The sequence below is a fragment of the Balaenoptera acutorostrata genome, chromosome 3, assembly GCF_949987535.1.
Source record: "Balaenoptera acutorostrata chromosome 3, mBalAcu1.1, whole genome shotgun sequence".
Classification (NCBI taxonomy): Eukaryota; Metazoa; Chordata; class Mammalia; order Artiodactyla; family Balaenopteridae; genus Balaenoptera; species Balaenoptera acutorostrata.
Window position 1 is genome coordinate 19,476,575 of NC_080066.1, and position 18,812 is coordinate 19,495,386.

The window sequence follows — 18,812 nt, forward strand, 5'->3', positions numbered from 1 at the left end:
TGTGGCGTGGTGGTTAAGAATCTGCCCACCCATTTTTCACAGAACTAGAACAAAAAATTTCACAATTTGTATGGAAACACAAAAGACCCTGAATAGTCAAGTAAATCTTGAGAAAGAAAAACATAGCTGGAGGAATCAGGCTCCCTGACTTCAGACTATACTACAAAGCTACAGTAATCAAGACAGTATGGTCCTGGCACAAAAACAGAAATATAGATCAATGGTACAGGATAGAAAGCCCAGAGATAAACCCACACACATATGGTCACCTTATCTTTGATAAAGGAGGCAAGACCATACAATGGTGAAAAGACAGCCTCTTCAATAAGTGGTACTGGGAAAACTGGACAGCTACATGTAAAAGAATGAAATTAGAACACTCCCTAACACCATACACAAAAATAAACTCAAAATGGATTAAAGAACTAAATGTAAGGCCAGACACTCTAAAACTCTTAGAGGAAAACATAGGCAGAACACTCTATGACATAAATCACAGCAAGATCCTTTTTGACCCACCTCCTAGAGAAATGCAAATAAAAACAAAAATAAACAAATGGGACCTAATAAAACTTAAAAGCTTTTGCACAGCAAAGGAAACCATAAAAAAGACGAAAAGACAACCCTCAGAATGGGAGAAAATATTTGCAAACGAAGCAACTGACAAAGGATTACTCTCCAAAATATACAAGCAGCTTATGCAGCTCAGTATCAAAACAACAAACAACTCAATCCAAAAATGGGCAGAAGACTTAAATAGACATTTCTCCAAAGAAGATATACAGATTGCCAACAGACACATGAAAAGATGCTCAACATCACTAATCATTAGAGAAATGCAAGTCAAAACTACAATGAGGTATCACCTCACACCGGTCAGAATGGCCATCATCAAAAAATCTACAAACAATAAATGCTAGAGAGGGTGTGGAGAAAAGTGAACCCTCTTGCACTGTTGGTGGGCAAGTAAATTGATACAGCCACTATGGAAAACAGTATGGAGGTTCCTTAAAAAACTAAAAATAGGGCTTCCCTGGTGGTGCAGTGGTTGGGAGTCTGCCTGCCAATGCAGGGGACACGGGTTCGAGCCCTGGTCCGGGAGGATCCCACATGCCGCGGAGCGGCTGGGCCCGTGCGCCACAACTGCTGAGCCTGCGCTCTAAAGCCCGTGTGCCACAAGTGCTGAAGCCCACGTGCCTGGGGCCTGTGCTCCGCAACAAGAGAGGCCACCGCAGTGAGAAGCCTGTGCACCACAATGAGAAGCCTGCGCACCACAACAAAGAGTGGCCCCCACTCTCAGCAGCTGGAGAGAGCCCGCGTGCAGCAGCGAAGACCCAATGTAGCCAAAAATTAAATAAATGGATAAAATAAAATAAATTAAAAAAAAAAAACTAAAAATAGAACTACCATATAACCCAGCAATCCCACTACTGGGCATATACCCTGAGAAAACCATAATTCAAAGAGTCATGTACCACAATGTTCACTGCAGCACTATTTACAATAGCCAGGACATGGAAGCAACCTAAGTGTCCATCAACAGATGAATGGATAAAGAAGATGTGGTACATATATACAGTGGAATATTAGCCACAAAAAGAAAGGAAATTGAGTTATTTGTAGTGAGGTAGATGGACCTAGAGTCTGTCATACAGAGTGCAGTAAGTCAGAAAGAGAAAAACAAATACCGTATGCTAACACATATATATGGAATCTAAAATAAAAAGAAAAAAAAATGGTTCTGATGAACCTAGGGACAGGACAGGAATAAAGATGCAGACATAGAGAATGGGCTTGAGGACACGCGGAGGGGGAGGGGTAAGCTGGGACAAAGTGAGAGAGTAACATAGACATATATACACTACTAAATGTAAAATAGATAGCTAGTGGGAAGCAGCTGCATAGCACAGGGAGAGCAGCTCAGTGCTTTGTGACCACCTAGAGGGGTTGGATAGGGGGGGTGAGAGGGAGACACAAGAGGGAGGGGATATGGGGATATATGTATACATATAGCTGATTCACTTTGTTATAAAGCAGAAATTAACACAACGTTGTAAAACAATTATACTCCAATAAAGATGCTAAAAAAAAAAAAAAAAAGAATCCACTTGCCAATGCAGGGGAAATGGGTTCGAGCCCTGGTCTGGGAAGATCCCACATGCCACAGAGCAACTAAGCCCGTGCACTGCAACTACTGAGCCTGTGCTCTAGAGCCTGTGAGCCACAACTACTGAGCTCGTGTGCCACAACTACTGAAGCCTGACCACCTAGAGCCCGTGTTCCGCAACAAGAGAAGCCACCACAATGAGAAGCCTGTGCACTGCAACAAAGAGTATCCCCCACTCGCCACAACTAGAGAAAGCCTGCGCGGAGCAATGAAGATCCAATGCAGCCAAAAATAAATAAATAAATTTATTTAAAAAAAAAAAGAAAAGGAGGTTGTAAAAAACGCTAAGAAAGGAATCAAAATATTAAGAATATAAAATAAATTTCAAAAACAGAATCTATTTAAGGAATTAATATAAATTGTGGGCCCCTCATGTGAGCTAACTATGTAAGTATAGGGCAAGATAGAAAATGATGCAGATTTTTATCAGGTTTCAATGTGTAACATTGTAAAATAGAACATTCAGCACTCACACGTAGTATTTTACTATTTTCTTTAGCTATCAAAAGTAGTAAGAGGGGGCTTCCCTGGTGGCGCAGTGGTTAAGAATCCGCCTGCCAATGCAGGGGACACGGGTTCAAGCCCTGGTCCGGGAAGATCCCACATGCCGCGGAGCAACTAAGCCCGTGCGCCACAACTCCTGAGACTGCGCTCTAGAGCCCACGAGCCACAACTACTGAGCCTGCGTGCCACAACTACTGAAGCTCGTGTGCCTAGAGCCTGTGCTCCACAACGAGAGAAGCCACCGCAATGAGAAGCCCGCGCGCCGCAACGAAGAGTAGCCCCCTCTCGCCACAACTAGAAAAAGCCCGCGCGCAGCAACGGAGACCCAATACAGCCAAAAATATATAAATAAAATAAATAAATTTATTAAAAAAAAAAGTAGTAAGAGAAGTGTAATGCTTTGTATGTGGTGTAAGACTTTAAAAGGTAGGCTGAAAGTTTGAACTTCATGAATTTCATTTATACCTCACTTTGATGAAACAATAAAAACGACAATAATCTTCTTTAAAAATATTTTACAAATTAAACAAGTTAAAAAATATTATGGCAATGATTTCTTGGTTATGACTTTAAAAGCGCAGGAAAAAGGCAAAAATAACAAATGGGACTATATCAAACTTCAAAACTTCTGCACATCAAAGGAAACAATCAACAGACTGAAAATACAACCTACAGAATGGGAGAAAATATCTGTAAATTATTTATCTGATAAGGGGTTCATATACAGAATATAGAAACAACTACAACTCAATAACAAAAAACCCCAAGTAATCTAATTAAATTGTGAACAAAAGTCTTGGATAGCCATTTCTCTAAAGAAGATATACAAATGGCCAACATGCTTATGAAAAGATGCTCAACATTAGTAACCAACAGAAAAATGCAAATCAAAACTACAATGAAATATTACCTTACACCCATTAGGATGGCCACTATCAAAACACAGAAAATAAAAAGATTTGGAAAGAATGTGGAGAAATTGGAACCCTTGTGCATTGCTGGTAAATTGTAAAATGTAAAACTGTGCAGCCACTATGAAAAACACAGTGGAGGTTCCTCAAAAATTAAAAATAAAATTTGATCTATATGACCCAGCAATTCCACTGCTGGGTATACACCCAAAAGAATTGAAAGCAGGGTGTTTAAGACTTATTTACATACTCATGTTCATTGCAGCATCATTCTCAATGGCGAAGAGGTAGAAGTAACCCAAATACCTATCGACAGGTGAATGGATAAAGAAAACATGGCACGCATATGTATATCTGTGTGTGTGTGTATAAAATTTGGCCTTAAGAAAGAAAAAAATCCTGTCACATGCTACAGTATGGATGAACTTGAGGACACTATGCTAAGTGAAATAAGTCAGTCACAAAAAGACAAGTACTGTATGATTCTACTTATATGAGGTATCTAAAGTAATCAAACTCATACAGAAAGTAGAACTGTGGCTGCCAGGGCTGCGGGGAGGGGAAAATGGGGTACTGAGTTTCAGTTTTACAAGAGGAAAAAGTTGTAGAGATCTGTTGCACAACAATGTGACTAGAGTCAATATTACTAAAGTACACACTTAAAAATGGTTAAGATGGTAAATTTTACCTTATGAGTTTTTTAAAATCACAATCCAAAAAAAAAAAAGGAAAAGAAAGAAACCAAATCAGAAAAACCTGTATGCTCCAAGATGTTTGTTTTTTGTTTTGTTTTTATTTATTTATTTATTTATCTATTTATGGCTGTGTTGGGTCTTCGTTTCTGTGCAAGGGCTTTCTCTAGTCGTGGCAAGCGGGGGCCACTCCTCATCGCGGTGCGCGGGCCTCTCATTATCGCGGCCTCTCCTGTTGCGGAGCACAGGCTCCAGACGCGCAGGCTCAGCAGCCGTGGCTCACGGGCCTAGTTGCTCCGCGGCACGCGGGATCCTCCCGGACCAGGGCACGAACCCCGTGTCCCCTGCATTGGCAGGCGGATTCCCAACCGGTGCACCACCAGGGAAGCCCCCAAGATGTTTTTCATAGAATTATTTATATTAACCTAAATTCACAATGTTTGGGAGCCATCTTTAAGCTAAACCATGAGATATTAAAAAATAAAAATAAAAAATATTAATATTATAATACAAAAATAGTTTAAATTCATCAGCAATATCACCCTAATACAAAATTTTTCTGGGACTTCCCTGGCGGTCCAGTGGTTAAGACTCTGAGCTCCCAATGCTGGGCGCACGGGTTTGATCCTTGGTAGGGGAGCTACAATCCTTCATGGCGCACAGCGCAGACAAAAAAAAAAAAGAAAAAGAAAAAGAAAAAAGGAAAAAAAATACAAAATTTTTCTCATTTGTAATTTTTCCCAATATCTTTTCTGAAACTGAGGAGTTAGATTTGCCTTATTAAAAAATGTTTAGATTTTAGAAAAATAAGTGATTAATATACTGTATAGTATGGAACATCCCTAGTGCTTTTCATCTACAATCTGTACTTATTATTTCTGCTATGAAAAGTATGGGTAGTCACGTGAGGTAGGATTAATAAAAACTATAAATGGTCCACATCAACTCAGGTCACATTTTACCAAGCATATGAAAAATCTTTGGGTCTTCAAAATGCTTCAAAATTTGTACTTGCAAATAAAGAATTGTAGCTCTCTATTTACTTTCAAATATTTATAATCCCATGGTTAATAATTTATAACCCAATCTTTGGTTCTACTGCTCATTTATTTCCATACTCTGCCATTTTGGTAGATAATACAACATGCTACCAAGTCAGGAAGCTGTCATTTCTCCATGTTTCTATAATAAACTTAAGTAGTTTCTAGTTTCTCCCTGTTAGAAACAATGCTGCTACAAACAACTTTATTCATATATATTATTCTTTTGAACCATTTCCTTAGAATAAATTCCAAGACACAAGTCACTAGGTCGAAAAGAATTAAAAGCTTTGTTTCTTAAATCATACTGGTCGATTTCCTTTGGAAAGAACTATGCTTATTTACAATGTCCCTAGGAAAACTTCCTGTGCTCTCTGCAGTCTCATTAACACTGGATCTTCAGCTCTCCTTTTTTTCTTTTGGCTAGCTTAATAGTGTAAAATGATTCATTTATTACTTTTTTAAATTAGCATTTCTAGTGCTACAAGGAGTGAAATTAACATACTCCCATATATATGTATTTGTGAATTCTGTGTTTATTTTCTCTGCCCCTTGTTTTTTTTTTTTTTTTTTTTTTTTTTTTAATTTTTATAGCTACTTTATTTATTTATTTCTTTATTTTTGGCTGTGTTGGGTCTTCAGTTCTTGCGAGGGCTTTCTCTAGTTACGGCAAGTGGGGGCCACTCTTCATCGCGGTGCATGGACCGCTCTTCATCGCGGTGCGCGGGCCTCTCACTATCGCGGCCCCTCCCGTTGCGGGGCACAGGCTCCAGACGCGCAGGCTCAGCAGTTGTGGCTCACGGGCCCAGATGCTCCGTGGCATGTGGGATCTTCCCAGACCAGGGCTCGAACCCGTGTCCCCTGCATTGGCAGGCAGATTCTCAACCACTGCGCCACCAGGGAAGCCCCTCTGCCCCTTGTTTATCAAGGTGGTGGTCATGTATATTTGAATAATTTCTTTAGGTATTAGTTGTCTATCATGTTGTAGTTATTTTAGTCATTTTACTGATGTTTAATTGGTCAGCACCAGTTTCAGTAGGGATAAAAATTTGGAAGAACAGAAACTGTCATTTCCTCTTTGAAGATCCAAAGATCTTCAAGGACCTTTGAGGATATAAGATTAGTTAATCCGTTTTCATCTTTAATTGAATGAAAATACCAGTATACTTTTTTAGCCTATTGCAGAAAAAAATAATCATCAAATTTTATTCATTATAAACTAACAAAGAAAACAGTATAAGTTAATGAAATGTAGTGTCTAAAATGTATTGGATTTTTTAAAAGGTACTTACTTGCTGTGTTTCTTACCTCTATTCAAAGTAACTTTGGAAAGGCCAAAATCTGTTAGTTTAATATGACCTTCATTAGAAATAAGCATATTGTCTGGTTTCAAATCCCTGCACATATAAAAAACAAATAGCAGATAACTAAAAAAGAGCTAGTATTGATTTTAGAATTACCAGAAAAAAACCCAGAAAGTTACAGAACAATCAAACCCGACTTATTTTCTCTCACTGGTGGCTTTGAAAGTGCAGAAAACAACTCTCAAAAGCGAACTATATTTTGTATATCTGAATCTACAAGAAAGTTAACTATTTAATGCTAGATTATCTTTGGCATTATTCATTACATATTCTATTAAAATAAATAAACTTCATTAGGTAAAATAAACCTCAAGCCAGGTCAAAATCATATTTACCTCTTTCAAGGAGGGTGAGATTAAGCCTTAATCGAAAAGAGCCACTTAACCTTTCTTTGCAAAGAGCAAAACACTGTAAATCAGCTGGCATTACAAAATATAGCACTTTTGTATGATGTACAGCTAAAGGAGTGGAAAAAAGATTCAATATTCTCCACAAAATGGGATACCCAAAGACAAAGCAACATATTCAAAACACACAGGGAGATGAAAGAAGAGTTGATATAATTTCTAAACTCACACAAGTTACTACTAAACTTTAGATAACCCATATATGTGGGGTTATGCAAATATTTAAGACTCAAATATTTAATACATAATTTGATTACTTGTGCTTTAAGTAATAGTTTGGAGAAAAGTCAGTCTTTACCTGTGGATGATTTCATGTCTATGAAGATAGTCTAGAGCCAATGCCACTTCAGAAATATATTTCACAGCCATCTCTTCATCAAAATAACCATATATGTGTAGGAGAGACTTGACATCTCCACCTATGAGATACTCCATTACCTGTCAAAAGGAATATAAATATTGCAAAATAAAACCAATATGACTACTTTAAAAATATCTTACTTGAGCATTATGGTTATGCATTTTTAGCATGGGCCTATAAGACACATTTTCTTGGTGTCACTCAATACACATCAATACCAGGTTTACTCATACTGCCATACACTTTTAAAAATTTAAATTAAACTGTTCAGTCTGAACAAAAATTCAGACATACAGAAAAGGTGTGAGAAGAGCAGGATGACTTCTCATATTCTCTTCATCTACATTCGCCCATCGTTAGCACTTTGCCACATTTGCTTTCTTCCTCTCCACATATATGACTATAAAAATAAATATTTATGCTAATCATTAACATGATTATGTTACATAATAAACATAACACAATTATTAACATCATTAACATAAATATCTTACATGCATGTATTTTTGTTCAGATTAAACAGTTTAATTTAAAAAAATATGGCGACATTAGCAACTGGTATTAATCTATACCTTAATTAATTTTTATTAATCTATACCTTATTAATCTATACCTTATACCTTATACTGGTACTGCTATGTTTAAAATTTTGGCTGACTAACTCAAGAATAAAGTTGAAGAGGTCATCATGTATCTCCCAACAAGGTCATTCTTATGTAACTATAGCATAATAAAATGCACGGAATTTAATGCTAAAATAATGCTATTACCTGTTGTATAGTCTGTATTCAAATTTCTCTGATTACCTCAATATTGTTCCTGATGGCCTCTCTCCTCGTCTCTCATGCCCAGGCCAGGACCATGCATGAGATTTAGTTGTCATATCTCTTTCATCTCCTTTAATCTGGAATAACTTTTTGCCTTTTTTTGGCAGGGTGCTGGATGGGGTATGGGACGGTCTTTCATGACATCTGATTATTTCCTTATGATTCAATTCAGGTTATGAATATTGGGCAAGAATACTACAAAATCTACGTTGAGTACTTCTTAGTGACTTCCACCAGATGAGACTGCTAAACATTAGTGTGTTCCATTCCTGGTAATCTTAACTTTGATGACTTAGTTAAGGTGGTGGCTTCCAGGTTTCTCCACTGAAGAAGTATTTTCTCCCTCTTTGTAATTAATAGGCAATCTGGGGAAGATACTTTGAAACTATGTAAATACCCTCTTTCCCCAACAAACTTTCAAGCAATGATTTTAGCATCATATGACTATGCATGATTCTTGCCTGAATTCATTACTGCTATGAGGCTGCAAAGCTCTATTAATCCTTCTACATGTACTAGTCATTATTCTCAAAATTTTCTATAGTTTCAAGCTATAAAATATTGCCTACTAAGGACTTGATAATATAAGGTCATTTCTTTCCTCTTTAAGGCAATCACTTCCCTGGTACACAGAGGTTAGTTAATATTGTTGATGGTATGAATCATTAAAACATTACTAAGCACAAAAACTGTGCTAGCATGGGGAGTATAGCATGAATAAAATGTAACTGATGCACTTAACGATTATAGTTTAGTAGTAGGGAAATAAGTAAGTAAACAGATAACTGTATTTGAGCTCATGAGAATGCTTGTTTTCTCACACCCTCATCAACAATGATTATCAATACTTTTTGTCAATCTAAGGAAGAGAAAATGAACTTGTTTAAATGTTTATTTACTTTTAGGGAGATTTAGCATCTTTACACTGCTTTTAGTCTTTCATATTTCTTCTCTGAATCACTTGTATTCTTTGCCTACTTTTCTAATGGGGTATTTACCCTTTCTTACTGACCATGTATATGGTATTTTGTGTCAAAGTAGGCTTTATTTTTCACTTAGTAAGACATGCACCATTCTATTAAAATAATCACATCAGTTTTCTTCTAGTACTTTTATGGATTCCCTTTTCGAGTAGAAATCTCTGATACAAAAGGGGAATAAATGAACTTTGCACTATCTCAAGTTTCATAACCACACAGAATTATTTCAAGTGACTTCAGAGAACAGAATCTTGACAGTACATACATCGTAAGGGCAAAAAGAATTGCAGAGAAATCCTAAATTGAATCCATTTGTTTTAGTGTTAGGAAAACAATACTGGTACTGCTATGTTGAAAATACTATATGCATATATATAGATATAGATATAGATATATAGATATAGTTAGGAACCCAGATTATCAGGGTGAAAGAATACAAATATTTTTCAAAATATTTTTATATTTTATATATTTTTCAAAAACGTTAAGCAAAAATTCTGTAATTTTCCTTTGACCTGGAAATATCAGCATGAACTCATGATATATTTTTCTATAAAAATGTGTGTTTCCTAGTCTGTCCACTGAGAAAGCCTAAAAGGAATGACAACCTAGTGGCAATGAACTTTTCTAATCACTACCTCCTAGATCATGGTCTCTAGACACTATTTCCCAAAAAGGAGCTAGACCTCCTTGCCTAGATCTAGTTCAGGACATTTGCAAAATGAGCCTTAACTATCTTGTCATGCCAGAAAGCAAGGAAGCTATCAGAATACTAGGATAGTATAAAAAGACAAAGAAATTAACTGAAGGGGCTCCCACTCACTAAAGATGGGACAATTTAAACACAGAAAACGATGACTGCAATGGATTAAAACACATCAAAACTACAACATTCCATGAATTCATAAAGACACTTTAAAAAACACACTTATTTAGAGGTTGCACTTCGGAAAACTGGTAATGAAAAGGAAAGAATCAAGCATTTATTCTGCCTTCCTTAGACAAGCTGTATTTCAGAGCAATGAAATAGATAATAAGGGAAAGCTCTTTATAGAAGAATTCCAGCTAATAAAAGCTGAAGGAATAATAGAATTTTTTAAAATCATCATTTTGAAAGCCTTAATAAAGAATCCAGGCATTAGGGTAAGCTGGGGTGAAGTGAGAGAGTGGCATGGACTCATATATACTACCAAATATAAAACAGATAGCTAGTGGGAAGCAGCCACATAGCACAGGGAGATCAGCTCAGTGCTTTGTGACCACCTAGAGGGGTGGGATAGGGAGGGTGGGAGGGAGACGCATATATATGTATATGTATAGCTGATTCACTTTGTTATAAAACAGAAACTAACACACCATTGTAAAGCAATTATACTCCAACAAAGATGTTAAAAAAAAAAAAAAAAGAATCCAGGCATTGAATCACAGGATGCCAAGACCATTACATGAAAGGTTGGTGGAGGAGTTGGAATGGATTAAACAAATTTGGTGAAGTGTTGCCAACTGGTGAACTTGGGTGATGATATATGGGAGTTCATTATAGTAATCTTTCAATTTTTGTATATGTTTGAACGTTTCTGTAATAAACATTTCCATCTTTATGTTTCTTGTACTTAGTATAGTACCTGGAAAGTAATAATCAATTATTTGTTGTTATTGTGGCTAAGTTTAGTCATACTTTATATTTTTGTCTCAAAGTAGCTTTGATTTCTAGGAAATCTTTTGTCTAAGCCAGTGCTTCTCAAACTTTAACATGCCTGGGGATCTTGTTAAAATTCACAGTCTGGGGAATTCCCTGGCGGTCCAGCGGTTAAGACTCGCACTTCCATTGCAGGGGGTGCGGGTTCGATCCCTGGTCGGGGAACTAAGATCCCACATGCCACACAGCACGGCCAAAACCCAAAAAATAAACAAACAAACAAAATCACATTCTGATTCAGCAGATTTGGAGTGCAGCTTGAGACTCTGCACATTTGTAATAAGCTCTCAGACAATGCTGATACTGCTTGTCTGTGGACACACTTTGAGCATCAAGGATCTAAACCAGTGATGAAGTTAGTAGCCAAGATATGGCCGCCTATCTGACTTCAGCAATAATAACTCAAAAATATTATAGTAGGGACTTCCCTGGTGGCACAGTGGTTAAGAAACCGCCTGCCATTGCAGGGGAGATGGGTTCGATCCCTGGTTCAGGAAGATCCCACATGCCACGGAGCAACTAAGCCTGTGTGCCACAACTACTGAGCCCACGTGCCTAGAGCCTGTGCTCTTTGGCCCATGGGCCAGTTTGCCAACTACTGGCTTAAAAGATGTAAAGTCAATTATTCTGTTTGTTTACACTAAACAGAAGCTACTGGAGTTACCAAACATTTAATCCACACACTGTCTCTGAAGTCAGAAGAACATCTAGAACTTGAAGTGAAAACACCTACCATCCTCACCTCTTCCTGCCCCCACCCAAATTCCTCATTAGAATTAAGAGTGTAAGCTGCCGTGTTAAATGAAAAGCAAGCAACTCTCTAAGTCCATACACCCCAAATCCACCACTTCCCTAAATCTTTCCTTATTATACCCCAAGCTTTATGTAGTATTTCTATTATGCAACCTTTACTTAGCAAATATTTGTAGCACTCTGTGCCACACATTGTTCTACATAGCTTATATCAACTTACTGAAATTTCATAACAACCTTTGAGGTAGGTACTATTATTATGTCCATTTTGCAAATGGGGAAACTGAGGTGTGATAGTTCATTTTATGTGTCAACTTGGCTAAGCCATGGTACCCAGATATTTGGTCAAACACTGATCTAAATGTTGCTGTGAAAGTATTTTTTAGATGAGATTAACATCTAAACCATTAGACTTTGAGTAAAAGCTGATTACGCTCCATCATGTGGGAGGACCTTATCCAATCAGCTGAAGACCTGAAGAGAAAAAAAATTGAGGTGTCATCTCTTTCTCCTCCAAAGAGGAGGGAATTCTACCTCTTCACTGCCTTTGAGCTTGAGCTGCAACATCAACTCTTCCCGAAGTCTACAGCCTGCTGGCCTACCCTGCAGATTTTGGACTTGCTCGCGCCATAACCATGTAGGGCAATTCCCTAAAATAAATCCCCCTCTCTCTACACACACACACACACACACACACACACATACACACGCACACACAGACACAACAGAGACAGGCAGACAGACAAACACACACACACACTCTATTGTTCTTTTTCCCTGAGAACCCTAACTAACAGAACAGGTAAGGTAACTTGGCCAAGGTCATAAAGCTAGTACATGCAAGATCTGGAATTCAAACCCAGGCACTCTGAACCCAGAGACTGTAATTCTTAAGTCACTGGGTTCAGTGATTCCTGAATGAAGAGAAAATGTCAAGTTATTTACTCACCAAGTAGACATTGTTTGCTGACTGCAGTGAATAGTACAAATGCACAATGAAAGGACTTTTGCTTAGGGCCAGGGCGTCCCTCTCAGCTTGTACTTGATGAGTCATATTTTTGTTGATCATATCTGCTTTTTTGACAACCTGTAGTATGTAACATGACAATAGACACATCCATTTTATTTTTTATGACAAAGTATTCTCAGGTTTCCAAGTTGCCATCATGAAAACAATCAGAGAGAGAAAACACAGATGTTGTTTGGACCTCACATTGCCAGCGGGAAACTCTGCTAGAAAAACAGCTAACATGGTGAAAACAAAACAAAACTTTGTTAACTTTTTTAACATAGAACTGCTTATCTTGGTATCAAGTGGCAAAAGTATCACATCCCTTTTGATAAGGAAAAAGGTGTAAGCAAATGCTCCCTGATTACCCTACCTATTAGTAGAAAAAAAATTCTGTTCTGCCGTCCTTACAACTAAGCCAAAAGATAGTAATGTTCCTAATACGTCCCCAGATAATCAGGAATGTAGGCATAGAGAAATAGTAGCTAATTCATTTTTTTAAATTTCTGGTTCTTTGATGGATGGAAATAGAAACAGAAAGAGGAAGAATGTATGCTTGTTTGCCTGGGGAAAAAATTTATTAAAAATGGTTAGAGTTGGGCTTCCCTGGTGGCACAGTGGTTGAGAATCTGCCTGCCAACGCAGGGGACACGCGTTCGAGCCCTGGTCTGGGAAGATCCCACATGCCGCGGAGCAACTAGGCCCGTGAGCCACAATTACTGAGCCTGCGCGTCTGGAGCCTGTGCTCCGCAACGAAAGGCCGCGATAGTGAGAGGCCCGCGAACCGCGATGAAGAGTGGCCCCCGCTTGCCGCAACTAGAGAAAGCCCTCGCACAGAAACGAAGACCCAACACAGCCAAAACTAAATAAATAAATAAATAAATAATAAAAATAAAAGGAATTCCTTTAAAAAAAATGGTTAGAGTTTACTGAAACTTAATAGTCTCATATGCTGTGTTATAGAAAATAAATAACTACTCTTTTAAATTCTCAAGGTAATTGGTAAGGAAGCAAAACGATAATCTACATTAAAATTGGAGCACTAGGGCTTCCCTGGTGGCACAGTGGTTGAGAATCTGCCTGCCAATGCAGGGGACACAGGTTCAATTCCTGGTCCAGAAAGATCCCACATGCCGCGTAGCCACTAAGCCCATGCGCCACAACTACTGAGCCTGCGCTCTAGAGCCCACAAGCCACAACTACTGAGCCCGTGTGCCACAACTACGGAAACCCACGCACCTAGAGCCCGTGCTCCGCAACAAGAGAAGCCACCGCAGTGAGAAGCCCGCGCACCGCAACAGAGTAGCCCCCACTCGCCGCAACTAGAGAAAAGCCCGCGCACAGCAACGAAGACCCAACGCAGCCAAAAATAAATAAATTTAAAAAAAAATTGGAGCACAAAACTGAATAGTTAGTAACACTGAGATCAATTCTCAGGAAGATTACAAGTCAAAAAAAGGCATATTTCTTCCAAAGATTCAATAGAACATGTAATAAAATCATTAATACACTGTAAATTCCAGCCTTAGAGCCTTTCCATACACTGTAAATTCCAGCCTTAGAGCCTTTCCTTAGAGCCTTAGAGCCTTTGAAAACAAGGGAAACTGACAAAGCCAGTCTGAAACATGATTTCACCTATCATTCCACTAGATTGCAAGCTCTATGAGGGCATGTTCGTTTTGTTACCACTGTACACAGACCCTACACACAAAGTGGATATTCACAAATACTTACCAAAAAGTGTATTGGTGTCTTCATTTCAACAGCTAATAGTGACTGGTTAGTATAATAGAAGGAAACGCAAAAAATCTTGGGAACATACGAAGCGAGGGAGAATTAATTTCAATAGGGTGGGTCTGAAAGGTCAGGAAAGGTTTGAAGGGGGGCTAAGATGAACCTTAATACATAAATAACACAGGTGGAGAAGAGCAGAGAAGGGTGGAAGGAAGGCACTTAAGGAGGAAACAGAATAAACATAAGTTTGGAAGCAAGACAATACACAGAATTCAAGGACTAGCCAATTGTCTGGCGTGGCTAGAACACAGAATATGTAGAAGATACAGCGGAAGTTTAGAGCCAGAACTTGGAGCATGACTGCTTTCCTAAGGAGTTTGGACTTCAGCTTGCATGGCACAGTCTAAGGAATAAAATAGTGATTCCAGTTAGGGGCCTGTTCCAATAGACTAGGTATAGAAATGAAGGCCTGTTGAACCTCAAAAACATCATGTCAAGTGAAAAAAGCCAGATGCAAAAGACCGTATATTTCATGATTCCATTTATACGCAATGTCCAGAATAGGCAAACATATGGTGATAGAAAGTAGACTGATGATTACTTGGGGCTAGGGGTGTTAAGGGGGGGAGACATTGCAGATGAGCAAGAGAGGTCTTTTCAGGGTGATGGAAATGTTCTAAAATAGGAATGTGGTCATGGTTACTCTATCTTTAATTTACTAAAAACTGAATTGTACTTTTAGAAGGAGAAAGAAAGAAAGAAAGAAAGGAAGGAAGGAAGGAAGGAAGGAAGGAAGGAAGGAAGGGGAAAGAAAGAAAGAAAGAAAGAAAGGGAAAGAAACAAATGGAAAAAATGAAGTCCTGTACTTGGGCAGGCTTGGGAATGGAATGGAAGGGGTAATACGAATGAATATGAGACAGAATTGACAGGCCTAGTTGAGAGAGAGAATGTACAGATGAAGTAGAGAAAAGTTAAAATGACTGAAGTTTCTAGCTTGAATGACAGAGATGGTGGTATTATTACATGGAGAGAAGGAATACAGGAGGCAGTTAGGTGGAGAGGATTGTTCGAAGTTAGGCAAGCACAATTCCGAGGTGCCTGCTAGATATTCACACAGCAATGTCCGACAGGAAGTTGAAACTGCACCAGACTGCTGGCTTCTTTCCTTTATCACCATCACTCAGTGCTGAGATGTGAGTAATCTGAAGCTATGGGAGTGGATGAGAATCAAGAGTGGCCAGAACAGCTTCAAATATATTGAAAGCTCTTGAATGCTTTGGAATGATATATACTACTGCAAGGATAAAGGAGTGATTTGGGACATATTTCAGCTTCATCTTTAAATATAAGTACATTCTAGATTTATAGAATGAAGAGAAAAGTGGGGTTTAATGAGATCTTTTGGTTATATAGGTCAGAAGTTAATCTACATCACAGCATGCTGACTACAGTTAATCCTACATTGTATATTTGAAAGCTGCTGAGAGAGATCTTAAAAGTTCTCATCACAAGAAAAAAAATTTGTAGCTGTGTCATGATGGTTGTTAACTAGACTTATTGTGGAGATCACTTCGCCATAGACAAATACTGAATCATTATGTTGTACACCTGAAACTAGTAAATGTCAGTTACATCTCAATAAAAAAATGAATCTGTCAAACGGATAGAATTAAAATATAATATGGAAATAACTGTTTCAAATTTAAAGTTTCAACCCTAATCATGGTAAAGCCCAAATTAGTAAAAAGGATTCAGAAGTTCTGGCGTCTCCTAAGCTTTCGTGGTGCGAAGAGAAGGGCGGGGCAGAGGTGGCATCGACTTGCCCGCTCTGTCACCCCAAGTGAGAAGTCATCCCGCAGGGCTCCGGAGGTTTCAGCGAGCCAGGCACCCGTCTAGTCGTTCCAGCGGCCCTGGGGCCTGCCCAGTTCAGGGGGCGGGAAGGAGGGCCGAAGGGCCGGCCTCTTTCGCTTTCTTTATTCCTTGACTCTTACCTTCACCGCGTACAACCTGTTGCCTTTCTGCCCCAGATACACCTTCCCGAAGGCGCCGCGGCTAATGGGCTTCACTATGGTGAACTCTTCAATGGAGGGAGGTCGTGGCACCGGGATCCTATTCACGAACTCCCCTGTCGGCGTGCCTCCTCCACTCTCCATCTCGCCGCCGGCGGTGGTCTCCATAGCAGGCCAGCCCGGATGCAAGTCTCTGTCAGCGACCAAGGCCCCTTCCGGAGCCCAACTCCCGCCAACTGGTTTCAAAGTGAGGCTCCGCCCACGCCGCGCTTCGGCCGTGACGTCACCCCGTCGCTGCACACGCCACGCCCAATCCAGTGCGGCCCCGCCCCTGTCACCTGCTCTGCGTCGACGTAGAAGCCAATGAACTTGAAGGCGGGGCAGCTGGGAAATTCTTGAACCAACCACAGACTCTTCCAGGGTGACAGCGGCTCACGTACCTCGTTTGTAGGGATAGGGGGCGGCACAAATAGTTCTTGGCAGACGGGGAAAGGGATTACGGGGGCTTGAATCTGAATTGAGGGATTTGAAGAGTTTTCTCCCGACCTCCAAACGAGGCTGGTGGGACCCGGCCCTCATCCCACTTTTTTTTGTTTTGTTTTTTAAACTCCTTTGCGGCCTCCCACCCGCGGGAGAAACGTAAACCAGTTCGGTCTGGTCCGTGAAACAATGGCCAGTGAAATCACAGAATGTGGAGAAACTGGATGAGCAGGATGCGCATGACTGGTCCTGTAATTTGACATTTTAACAGGATGTAACTTGCCTATCTGAAATAGGAAGAGTTATTTATTGTGGGGAGGATAAAGAGCACTTAATTGTAGCAAACGAGCTTATTAATAGCTCAAGGCCCAGTCAGAACAGGAAAATATATTGGAAGTATTGATAACGAAGCTGGAGAAAGATTTAACAGGGTCCGTGTCTTTCCCCTTTAAAAAGAAAACTACAGCCAGTGAGCTTTGGGGCTCCGGCGCGTGCATTACTCAACGTGAACGTGAACTACCTTGGAGGGCGTCAGCTGCCCCCTAAAAGGCGGAGCGTTGACGCACGCCCCTGGGTGGCGGCCTCACCTGCCCCGGAAGTACTGTTGCGTTAGCGCCTTGCCTTCCGGGGCAGATTGTCTGTCTTTGCAGCAGCTGTAGGCAGAGGAGGCCATTTTCCGTTTCTAGGAAGAGTGAGGGCGAGAGGAGAGAGAAAAGAAGGGGAAAAAAGGGCTCAGCGCCTCCCCGCCGGGCCGTGGACAAGAGGGACAGTTTCGGCAGGCGGGTGAGGTCGCTGACGGCCTGGAGAAGATGTTTTCCCTGTCGAGCACCGTTCAGCCCCAGGTGGGTCCGGCATCCAGTCCATTTTTCTCCCCCCGCCCTGCCCGCGTTTGCCGTTTGCGTTTCTTGGAAGTGGTTTCTCTTAAGGGATCGTAGGAGGGAAGCGTTTAATCCAGTTGGAGTCCTGGGGTTGAGAAGGGATCGGGGCAACGCTGAGAGTAAAGGGCTGACGATGAAGCAGAAGCAAAATACGAGCGTGATGGAGACCTTGGCTTATCGATTTGATTGCGTGGAATTTTTGCTACAGAATCCATCAGGCATTGTTCAGTGGTAGACATTCTGGGGTGGGGGTGGGGAGGGGGCAGGGGAAACGTCTGCCGTAGGTGTAAAGGGAGAAAGTGATGTTCATTTTCCATCCTTCGCCTCTTCAAAGACTTTCGTCTTCACAACCCTGATTCTCTACTCTTTCTTTTAAATGGAATTTAACCCAAACATGCTATAAAAATTTGAATAATCTTCTATGAATGCTTTCTTTTTTTGAGCGAAAGTAACTAATAAATATATATTGATATATTTAAGTTATTGACTGCTTGCGCTTAAAATTTTGATTCAGCCTCCTCCCCATCTTTTCATTTTTGAAGCAAAAGGGCAGAGAAAAAAGATTCCAAGCGTTTTTATTTTAAATTCTTCTTTCAGGAGTAATCACCGGTGATAATGTTTTATTCTTAGTTCATTTAAAAATCTTTTTTGATGGTGACTTTTTTTTTTGAGAGTTCTTCACAGTTTTGCAAATAAACGGTTTTTGAAAACATTCCGTTTTAAAAATAATTTTTGACGTTCTTTAGTTTCTTGGTTAAAGCATATAATTATGTCCCTCTGTGTAACCTTCACTCCCTTGTTTTGTTTTGTTTTGTTTTGAATTTTGCTAGTACTGGTGGGGTAATAAAAAATGAAGTGGTTAGTTATTTATTGGGCATCAGTAATGTGCTAGGTGAACAAAACAAATGTGGAATCTTGATGATATGAAGTAAAAAATGAGTAGGAGTTAGCCAAGTGAAGAGTGAATAGATGTGAACAGGTAGACAGAACATCTGGA

At 39.7% G+C, this 18,812-nt stretch overlaps 2 protein-coding genes across 8 annotated transcripts in view; one reads left to right on the forward strand and one right to left on the reverse strand.

Annotated features, from left to right (window-relative positions):
• The window catches only part of MASTL (microtubule associated serine/threonine kinase like), a 77,089-nt gene extending 60,404 nt beyond the window's left edge, over positions 1-16,685 (reverse strand). For all 7 annotated transcript variants that reach the window (XM_057543117.1, XM_057543120.1, XM_057543116.1 and 4 more), the window contains exons 1-4: positions 16,440-16,685; positions 12,655-12,792; positions 7,384-7,523; positions 6,623-6,711 (exon numbers count right to left, since the gene is read on the reverse strand). In XM_057543117.1, coding sequence (XP_057399100.1) covers positions 6,623-6,711; positions 7,384-7,523; positions 12,655-12,792; positions 16,440-16,625 — 553 coding nt within the window. In that variant the 5' untranslated portion in view covers positions 16,626-16,685. The remainder of the gene's footprint in view (positions 1-6,622; positions 6,712-7,383; positions 7,524-12,654; positions 12,793-16,439) is intronic.
• Positions 16,686-17,567: 882 nt separating this feature from the next.
• The window catches only part of YME1L1 (YME1 like 1 ATPase), a 37,681-nt gene continuing 36,436 nt past the window's right edge, over positions 17,568-18,812 (forward strand). The window contains exon 1 of the mRNA XM_007167398.2: positions 17,568-17,779. Coding sequence (XP_007167460.1) covers positions 17,747-17,779 — 33 coding nt within the window. The 5' untranslated portion in view covers positions 17,568-17,746. The remainder of the gene's footprint in view (positions 17,780-18,812) is intronic.